Consider the following 10,237-nt stretch of genomic DNA (forward strand, 5'->3'; position numbering starts at 1 on the left):
GATAGGAGCATTGTTGTTTAGTTGCTCAGTCTTATCTCTTTGTGACCCCATGAACTGTAGCCCGCCAGGCTCCTCTGTTCATGGGATTTTCCAGGCAAGGATACTAGACTGCCATTTCCTTCTCCAGATGGGGGTGCTAGGGGCATCTTATTCTAACATTTGACCTCAGTTCCTAACATCAAGCTCCTAAACTAAACCCCTTGGAATTTCCTGGGTGACAGGAGTGTCTCTTGTTCTAAAGAGGTGACTCTCCATGGAGTCCTGGATGGGGGCTGGTCACTGGAAAGGCCAGGCCATGATGAGAAGTTTGGAACTTTCAGCCCCAGCTCCCATTGCCTCTGGGGAGAGGAGAGGGCCTGGAGACTGATCGTGCCTATGTGATGAGGCCTTCATAAAAACCCCTCAACTATGGGGTTCAGAGAGCTTCCAGTTCCTAAACACATCTCCATGGTGAGAGGGTGGCACAGCCTAGCTTTGTGGAGACAGAAGCTCCTGCACTCAGGACTCATCCAGACCTCTTCATCTGGCTATTATCATATCCTTTATTATATGATAAACCAATAAACACAAGTATTTCCCTCAGTTCTATAAGCCATCCTAGCAAATTATCAAAGCTGAGGAGGCAGGTTGTGAGAAAGTCTGATTCTTGCTGGTCAGTCAGAAGTACAGGAGGTTTGGGGAATTCCCTGGTGGTCCAGTGGTTAGGACTCTGAGCTTCCACTGCAGCGGACATGAGTTCAATCCCTGGTCTGGAAACTAAGATCCCACACACAGCGTGGTGTGGCCAAAAAAAAGTTAATAAAAATTTTAAAAAGCTGTAAAAAAAAAAAAAAAAGTACAGGAGGTCTGGGCTTACAAACTGCTATCTGAAGTGGGGGCAATCTTGTGGGACTGAGCCCTCAACCTGTGGAATCTGATGCTATCTCCAGGCAGATAATATCAGAATTGAATTGAATTTTAGGACACACAGCTAGTGTCAGAGAATTGGCCAGTGTGGGGGAAGAAACTCCACACGTTTGGTGTCAGAAGTGTTGTGAGTAGAGTGTATGGGATAACAGTTCTGTTTTTCTTGAAACAGAACCCACTAGGGCTCCCCACCAGCCCATCTAGGATCTTTGCAAAAATTAGAGGAAGGGGAAAAAATAGAGGAAAGGCCTCTTCAAGGTAGCAGCTCTGCACAGGTGAGCAAAGAAAAGGTTTGATTCCAGCTCCTACTCACCCTTTGGCCAGGCCTGGCCACTTGCACAACCAAATGGGCTTGGTTTCTACCCAGGCGTGGCTGTGTGCTGACTGCCAAGATATATGGACAAGGCCTGTCCAGGCTTTTTCAGAACCACAGCGGTCCAAGGCTGTCCTGGCCCTTGGAGATCACCTAGAACCATCAACGTCATGATACTTGGAGCTGCCGTTGAGATAAACATTGTGTCAAATCTGGCACTAAGCATTTTATCTGCATCATCTCATTTCAGCACTCAAAAGGACCACAGGGAGGCAGGGGCTAGTATCAACCCCATTGTACATATGAGGAAACGGAGGCTTTAAATACTCTAGATGCCACACTTGCAGGCAGAGAGAATGTAGTGGTGGGGTGACTTGTCCCTGGACTCTCTACTAACCAAACGGGGTCTGGATCTGGCTCTCCTGAGTTCAACTGCCCCACCACTGGCCGCTGCCCTGCCGGGGTTATACGAGGTGGAACAGACGACACTGGTTATGGGACCCTGGGCAAATTATTTCACCTCTCGGTATGTCGGTTTCCTTGTCTATAAGCTGGGGATAATGAAGTGAGCCCATTACGTAGAGCTGTAGAGAATAAACAAGCTGATGACCGGCTGTACCTAGAAGAGTGCTGGGCATGCAGCAGATGCTCAGGAAGTGCTAGCTCTTATTATCATCTTGGAACTCAGTCCCGGAAAATGGTGGGGGGAAGTGGTGAAGAAAAGGGGCAGAAATCAGGCTTCATGGTAGGTCTGATGGCTCTGTGGTTTTAGTTTTTTTATTTGTTTTTACCGTTTCTCTACTCTTAACTGGTTGTGTGATCTTAGAGGTGTGACTGAGGTGGGGATGTGAGCACCACCACCAGATACCTTCCACCTCCAGCTGTTCCCTGTGCCTGGAACATTCTCTCCTCAGGCAGCCTCACGCCTTGCTATCCCACCTCCTTTCAGCTTTGACTCAAAAGTCACCCCCAAGGCCCTCCCTGGCTGCCCTGTACCTCCCCAAGCTTCCTATCCCCCTTCCCTACTTTATTTTCCTTCTTGGCATTTACTAAGACTACTGCTCTTTCATCTCTAGAAGGCAAGCTCCAGGGGACGGATGGATTTTTGTCTGCTTTGTCCGCTGCTCCGTCCAGTACTTAGAACATTGCCTGATACATGGTAGGAGGATTCAAAACATTTTGGGTAAATGAATGAACCTGCTTTCTTAAAGCCTGCCTGGACTGTGCCCACCTTTAGGAAGGACACCATCCTCAGGCCAGGACTGAATTGGCCAGGAGCTGGGGTGGCGAGTGTAACTTGACCGCTTCGGGGGCACTCGTGTTCTGCCTAATACACCTCCAGGGCTTTATTTTTGATTTATCTATGTTTTTTACTCCCAGGGCTTTACATGCATTGCCTCATTTAATGGTTTCCTCAGCCACTCCAAGTTGGCATTTACATTATCCCAGTTTTACATGTGAGGAAACTGAGGCTCATAGAAGGATTTACCTTGCTCAAGGTCACACAGCTTGTGAACAGCAGGGTCAGAATTCACATCCAGGCCCATGTGAACCCAGATGCTGGGTCCTCCCCTCTGCCACACTACCATGTCCTGCCTTAAGGGGGCTAGGGCCAGCTAGCAGGCTGCCAGAACCATCACACATACACACACACACACACACACACACACACAGGAGCTCATGTGCTAAAGGCTAACTGTGTCAAGTGTGACTCCTCCCTTGCCCTTGCTCCCCACGTCTAGCCGTCACTGAGTCTGCTCAGATCTGCGGCCTAGCTTGGGAATGGCTCTGGAAGCTTTCCCTCTACCCTACCTCTGGCCCCCAAACTAGCTCAAGGCCTCGTTAACAGTCTCATGGTTCAAGGCCAGGGCTTGCAGCTAGTCCCCTGCTTCCGGTCTTAGCACCTACCATCCAGGCTTCCTCTCACTGAGAATCAACAGCCCCGAAGCAGCTCAGGCATTGTCACTCCTGGGCTCTGAACCCCTCTCTAGCCTCCACTCCATAATAAAGCTCAAATTCAGCAGCTGGGCATTCAAGTGTCCAGTCCCCATCTTCCTCTCTCCTCTTGCCTGGAGTGAATCTCCCCTCCAGTTTCTGGTGTGCTCTCCAGCCTCAGCACTCCCACACCTCCAGGCTTCTGCCTATGCTGGTTCTCCTGCCAGAAATAAAAACTTTGCCCAGCCTCTTCTCCAAATACCTCCAAAATGTTGAAATTGACCTCAAATGCCACCTCTGTCTTGGTCCTCCCTGACTCTCAGAACAAGGACAATCTCTCCTTCACCCACTTCATCAACATTTTGTGCCCGTGTGGCCAGTACCCAGCAGCAGATGCTAAGTTCTCCCTCCCAGGCAGGGACTCCCTGAATCACTGTTGAAACATACCAGTCTTCTGAAATGAATTATTGCAGGTGTTAAGTTCTGCAGAAATTGGGCAGAAGTGTGTGTATGTATGTGGAGGGGGATGCATGGAGAAGCCCACCACAAGCAGCAGGGGACAGCATATAAGAGCCCAGGATCTGGAGTCAGATTGCCTGGGTTCAAATCCAGCTTTACCTCTTATTAGCTAAATGGCTTTGTGCATATGACTTCTCTGGACCTTGGCTGTCTCATCTGAGAAAGGGAAGTAATTAGAACTCCCACTTTCATCCAGCATTGGAAAAACTAAATGAGTGATCATATGTAAAAGCATTAAGAACAGTGCCTAGTACACAGTAAGTGTTCAATAGGTGTTTCCTGCTGTTATTATTAACCAAGCCCCAAGAAGGGGCTCAGTGCTGGCAGAGGGCTGACAGTGGCTGGCATGGGCATAGTCCCCAAAGTGTAGCTACTTTCCAGGTATGCTTCCCAATGTGCTACGTACCTACAGCCCTGTTGGAAGACGGACAGGGAAGGTGATTAGCCCCATTTTACAGATGAGGAACTGAGGGTCACTTAGGGAAAGTGCTGGCGAGGAAGTGGTAGGGCCTGAACTCCTCTGTTCTCATCTAGGCCTCCTTCCCCTCCACCAGGCCATGGTGCACCTGTTGTGCAGGCCTGACACAGCAGCCAGCACGCCCCCGGGCAGGGGGCCTAGCCATAGCGTCCACCCAGTCCCCACACACATGCCCCCTCCAAGCCAGGCCAGGCCAGACCACAGGGTGTGCACACTTGGAACAAACAGACACACATACACACGCCCCTACAGAAGGGCCAGGGCCCCAAAGGTGAGGAAAACCTGTTCTGAGGAATCTGCCTAGCGAGCAAATTCCGTTTCCAGACCCTTCCACAGTCGCAGGAGTGGCCTAATGTGCGTCACAGAAGAGATGGAAAAGCAGAGATACCAGCAAGGGGGACAGAGAGAGGGTGAAGCAGGAGGAGGAGACTGAAAACTTCGTGTTTCTTTTTTCCATTTCAGTGACAAGAGTCACACCCGGCCTTTACGTAAACATGGCCAAGGAGCCACTCTGTCCAAACTGAGTTTCCTTGCAGCCGCCAGGCCTCTCCTCCTGGTGACCCTGACACGCTGGGCGGGCCAGCAAGGGGCAAGCACACAGACCCTGCACGGACTAGCCGGGCCACCCGACAACACCCAGGCCTCCCGCCTGCTGCCCTTGCTCTGCCCCATATTTATCTCCCCGCCTTCTTCATAACACATACCCAGAGCGGCCCCACACAGCCACTTCAACACGCAGGAGCAGGCACGCACACACAGCTCGCGGTTGATCTCCAGAGTCTGAGGCCCACATTGCCCTTGTCACGCCACCTCCCTCCCCACAACTGTTTTCTGACCAGCTTGCCTCCCGGCCCAACAGCACGAAAGGCTCCCACAAACAACGTCACAAAAGAATCCCGTAGGGAATGTTGCAAACACACAACCTTCCCCTCGCTCGGCTGCCCATGATCCCATAAACACAACCTGCACATTCCACCCAGAACCCCAGGCACCAGTACCAGCTGCCCCACGGGTACCTGAGACACACCCTGGGGGTTCTCATTTCCCACGGGGCCTGCAGGACCCGAGTTCTAGATATGCACCCCCCCCTTCCATGCCACCCGATCGTCACACGGACCCACAAACCCATCCAGTAGGCCATCTTCGCCAAGACTGGACCACACCTCAGCAGGGCCGCAGAAACCGGACCGGACCCAACACCTTCTGACTCAAGGGTACACAACTGCCCCCTCCAACTGAGCACACACACCCAGCACTTGGGTGCCCTCCACAGCACTTACCCGTCACCAGCTCTGCAGAAAACAACAGTTCACAAATAGTTCATGTGTGCAGGACCAGACACATATGTGCAAGAAAACACACCCTGATATGAAACATACCTAAAACCCCACACCTAACAAACTCCGCAGGTATTGTGCGCAGCTTCAAATGCGGACCTGTCACCCAGAGCCACAGGGCCACATCTTGTCATTCTGCCTCCCAACACTGGATACCCTTCCATCTGGCTTTGTGTCCCCATGGCCTGGGAGGGCCCTGCTGGACCCCTGGCTACCAGACCAGCAAACAGTGGTGATCAGGAGAGGTTTACCTTGCCCCACAACACAGCAGGAGACACACAAGCTCCAGGACTCGCAGCCACAACCCTGCCCCGACGGCGCAGCGGCTCCCCGGCCCCTGTTCGCCCTGCGCACCCCGCACACCCCAACTCTGGGGCGCTCGGCGGCCCACCCCTCCCCCCTTCTGCCTGGCTCCTACGCCATCGCCCTCCCAGCAGCTTGCAGCGCCGGCCCGGGCTCACACCAGCCCCACCCCACCCCCAACCTGCCCCACGGGGGGAGGGGGACACCGGGCTGCAGAATTAACCCTTCAAGTGAGGAGTGAGCGCGGCCCTTTCCACGGCCCCAGGCGATCGCACCCCCCGCCTCCCACCCCGACCGCCGCCGAGTCGGACGCCGTACCCGGGCCCCCTTAGTCGCCCCCCAGCGCCCTGCGCGCCTGGAGGCGGGGCCAGACTCAGCCCCCGACCCCTGAGCCCCCAGGTCAACCCCAAAGGGGAGCGGTCGCGGCTCGGGGCGCGGCCCGGGCCCCCGCGGCACCGGGCAGCGGGGAGGGGGCCCGGCTGTTGGCTCCGGTCCGCCCTGGCCCTGCCCGGTTCGCCCTGGGGCCCACCTGACTGCGATGGCGCCGTGTCCGCCAGGCCCGGCTCATCACCGTGGCCGCCCCCGGCCGCTCCGGTTTCGCCCGCCTCCAGCTCCGGCTCCGGCTCCGGCCCCGGCCCCCCCCAGCGCCCGGCCCCGGCCCGTCCCCGCCGCCGCCGCCGCCGCTGACATCATCGGCTCCCCCCGCCCCGGTCCTACCCCCACCCCCACCCCCGGAAACAGTACCCCCCCAGCGCCGCCGCCGCTGCTGCTGAGAGGAGGCCGGCGCAGCGCAGCCGGCACAGACACCAGGCTCCTGGCTCGGGCTTGGGGCGCCAGCACGCCCGACGGCCTGCGCCCGGTCGATCCTGGGAAGGGACCGGGGCCACGCAAGGCCGCCGGACTAGTGGGCACCAAACCGGGCTGCGGGACTGACTATACTGTGGGAAGGGGCTTACCCTCCCCTCCCGCCCCCCTGCGGCGCTTCACTCAGTGGTGCACACAGCCTAGACCATGCACACCCTCTCCGCAGGCACACAACGTGGCAGGCTCACAATCAGGCCCAGTGGGACCCGCAGACCCAGCTCAACATACTCACAGGGACAGCCCTGGAAAAACACCCACACCCGCTCCCTCTCCAGAAATGCCCAGGGACCCCCGCCAGACCTACAGAACAGGTACACCTAAATGACTACCAGTGCAGACAAACACACCCGCTTGCTATTTTGTTCCCAGAGACTGAAACACCACATCCATGTACTCTGTAAATGCAGGGGCCTTGGTGTGGACCTCCCGGGGACAGCACCAACAACCCCAGGTGGAAGCACAGGGAGGAGAAACACATTCCTGAAACTCCAGAGGGACAGTCCCGAAGACTCCTCCCTGCTGTTCAAAAATTCCAAACTCAGGAGACAGGAGCTGACCCTCAGAGGTGCTGTCCATAAAAGCTTTCTGAAACAGGGCAAGACAAATTAACTAAAAACCAAAGACGTCTCATCACAGACATGGTTGAAAAGAGGAAAAAAGGAACCAGACAGACTTTAGAGTCACAGAGAAATAAAGCAGAATTGGAAACAAGAAAATTGGCCCACTCCCACCTGACGGAGGTTCCAGGGAAGAACCTCCACCCCCACCTCAGGAAGGTTCTAGGGAAGAACCCCTCCAACCAGGTCACAATGGCTGGAGCTCTGAAGGGCCCAGGGTCCCTGAGTCAGGAGGAGAGGAGGAAGTCCAAGGAAAGATGGTGAGTGTTGGGGGCAGGGGAACAGAGCCCCCCTTCCCTGTAGCTCCTGGCTGCTTCCTTTCCCCTCTTTCCCTGAGACTGCATAGCTTTCCTAGATGCCCACAAGTGAAATTCATCACGGTGTTCCTAGATGTCCCTGGAACCCGTGACATCACACAGACACACAGCACCTGAGGCTGCCTCCCCTTCCTCAAACTGACAGAGCATCCCTGGGTCCTCTTTTTCTCCAACCAGGAACAACTTACCCCAAGAAACACGATGCTCCAGGACTGCTCACTCCCCGCTTCCTGCTTTAGTGACTCAAGGCCCACACTGTACCACCTCATCCATCTTTTAGGCCCTGACTAGTTCCCAAGAGTTCCTCAGCAAGACAGCCTACCCCTCTACTGTCCCACAGGGTCCCAGAGCTCAGCCTGGCATGTGCCCTGCCCCATGTCCCCTGGGCTATGGCTGCCCTAATGCCCGAGCTCCTTTCTCCCTAACAGGCTGGCAGTCACCCCTACTTCAACCTGCCTGACTTCACGCAGCCATCACCGCCCTCCACTCCGCCCAGTCTCTCATCGCACCAGCGCTGCCGGCCCTCTGATGCCACCAAGGGCCTGCTCGTGGCCCTGCTGGGTGGGGGCCTACCTGCTGGCTTCGTGGGCCCCTTCTCCCGTATGGCTTACCAGGCTTCCCACTTTCCCTCGCTGGAGCTGCTCATCTGTCGATGCCTCTTCCACCTCCCCATTGCCCTGCTACTTAAACTTCGTGGTGACCCCCTCTTAGGACCTCCCGATGTCCGGGGCCGGGCCTGCCTTCATGCCCTGCTCAACGTCCTCAGCATCGGATGTGCCTACAGTGCAGTTCAGGTGGTGCCTGCCGGCAACGCTGCCACCGTCCGCAAAGGTTCTTCCACTGTCTGCTCTGCTCTCCTCGCCCTCTGCCTCGAGAGCCAGCGTCTCAGCGGCTATGACTGGTGTGGCTTGTTGGGCAGCACTCTGGGACTCATCATCATTGTGGGACCTGGACTAGGGACCCTGCAGGAGGGGACCACGGGCCTCTACACTGCCCTAGGCTATGTGCTTGCTTTCCTAGGTGGCCTGGCACTGTCACTGGGGCTCCTGGTATATCGCTCCCTGGACTTTCCCTCCTGCCTACCAACAGTGGCCTTCCTGTTTGGTTTGGTGGGGCTGGTGGGCTCTGTGCCAGGCCTCTTTATGCTGCAGACCCCCGTGCTGCCCAAGGATCCTCTGAGTTGGAGCTGTGTGGGGGCAGTGGGGATCCTTGCCCTGGTCTCCTTTGTGTGTGTGAGTTATGCGGTCACTAAGGCCCACCCCGCCCTGGTGTGTGCCGTCCTGCACTCTGAGGTGGTGGTGGCCTTGATGCTGCAGTACTATGTGCTCTATGAGACCGTGGCACCTTCTGACATCATGGGGGCAGGGGTCGTTCTGGGCAGCATTGCCATTATCACTGCCCAGAACCTCAGCTGTGAGAGGGAAGGGCAGGTGGAGGAGTGAGATCCAACTTGAGAGCCTGGGGGTGGGGGGGCTGGGTAAATAGAAGGAAAAACTGGAATACAAACATGGGAGAACAAGTGACTAGGAAAGAACTGGTGTGGGAGAGGGATATCCCTTCGAGTCAAGGATGACTTGGGGACTTGGTGGAGAGGGACTGCTGAGAAGTCTTGGAATAAGCCTGGAGACCAACATATTTGTAGTCTAGGCTGGGGCTTGAAGGGAGGTCTGAGGAGCAGGTCCAAGGAAGGGGCTGAGGCAGGCAGGCCATGAACCACGGAGAGGATTTTTCCCTGGGCAGCAGAGAGAAGAGATTTGGGGCTGGAGTGCTTGGGGCTTTCAGGCAAACGGAGCAAGCAGCTGCGCTGGGGGAAGGGAGTGTGCTTTTCTTTCCCTGAGCGATGGTTTCCCTTCCTCGTGGTTATGCCTCCCCACCTTGGGGTGGTGACGTGATACTGACATCAAACAAGAATCACTCTGAATGTGGCTGTGCAGTTGGTGTCATCTCTGCTTTGGAAGGACAGTGGAAGTCCTACTCCCCCCTTTTCCCCGGCTTGGAGAATCCCCTGGGATCCCCGCACCCTCCGCCCCATCTTATTTTTGATATGTTCTAGAAGGGGGAGGATTTCCTAATGTTCAGATGCCTTGACCCCTAGTCCCTCAGGACTTCTGTGTCCCGCCCAATGGTTAATCTGCTTTTCTTGGATTGTCGCGGTCCCGTGATCTCTCCCGGACGGCGGTGGCCAACGTCCTTCCGGCGCAAACCCCTGAGCTGAGGCCTCTGAGCGGCTCAGGTCGGGGATCCAGAACCAGAACTCCATACAGCGCCCCACTAGAGGCCAGGAGATGCCGTCCCAGGAGGCCGCTCGACAGCTATCGGCTACTTCCGGACCAGCAATTGGCCTCGCCATCTTGATCTGTTCTTGCATATTCAGAGCGTACTGCATATTCATGACCAAGAATGGCCCCCGCACTCCCCCACTCCGGGAAGCCACTTGGGAGGATCCGACGGGCCCCGCCTCCTTCATTACCGATTCTCAGAACAGACCATTTTCCAGCGTGGGGGGTTATATTAATAAGAAACTTTAGCTAAAGATGAAACCACAAGCCAAACTAGAATAAAACTGGCCTATATTTATCCGCGAATCTGTAAACCTTAAACCTCGGTGCTGGAGGAAGTAACGAAGGGAGGCGGTGGGGTAAAAAAGT

At 55.7% G+C, this 10,237-nt stretch overlaps 2 protein-coding genes across 4 annotated transcripts in view; one reads left to right on the top strand and one right to left on the bottom strand.

Annotated features, from left to right (window-relative positions):
• Positions 1 to 8,229, bottom strand: part of ZBTB4 (zinc finger and BTB domain containing 4) — a 17,275-nt gene extending 9,046 nt beyond the window's left edge. Inside the window, exon 1 of one of the 3 annotated variants that reach the window (XM_061389607.1) lies at positions 8,201 to 8,229. The gene's annotated coding sequence lies outside the window, so the exon portion shown is untranslated. Of the gene's footprint in view, positions 1 to 5,739; positions 5,878 to 6,320; positions 6,445 to 8,200 lie in introns of those variants that run through there. The other 2 variants (XM_061389605.1, XM_061389606.1) reach the window with 2 other exon arrangements.
• Positions 5,669 to 9,514, top strand: SLC35G6 (solute carrier family 35 member G6). Its single transcript, XM_061389867.1, has 7 exons — positions 5,669 to 5,720; positions 5,812 to 6,021; positions 6,135 to 6,348; positions 6,437 to 6,731; positions 6,890 to 6,966; positions 7,355 to 7,532; positions 8,018 to 9,514. Exons 1-7 carry the CDS (start codon positions 5,669 to 5,671, stop codon positions 9,029 to 9,031), a joined length of 2,040 nt encoding a protein of 679 aa, XP_061245851.1. The 3' UTR covers positions 9,032 to 9,514.
• Positions 9,515 to 10,237: the final 723 nt, after the last annotated feature.

The sequence above is a fragment of the Bos javanicus genome, chromosome 19, assembly GCF_032452875.1.
Source record: "Bos javanicus breed banteng chromosome 19, ARS-OSU_banteng_1.0, whole genome shotgun sequence".
NCBI lineage: Eukaryota > Metazoa > Chordata > Mammalia > Artiodactyla > Bovidae > Bos > Bos javanicus.

Coding starts and splice junctions, on each gene's coding strand:
- SLC35G6 (XM_061389867.1), top strand. CDS start 5,669: ATGGCCTGGGAGGGCCCTGCTGGACCCCTGGCTACCAGACCAGCAAAC. Junction 6,349..6,436: donor GATGGCGCCGTGTCCGCCAG/GCCCGGCTCATC, acceptor GGCCCCCCCCAG/CGCCCGGCCCCGGCCCGTCC. Junction 7,533..8,017: donor AGGAAGTCCAAGGAAAGATG/GTGAGTGTTGGG, acceptor TCTCCCTAACAG/GCTGGCAGTCACCCCTACTT.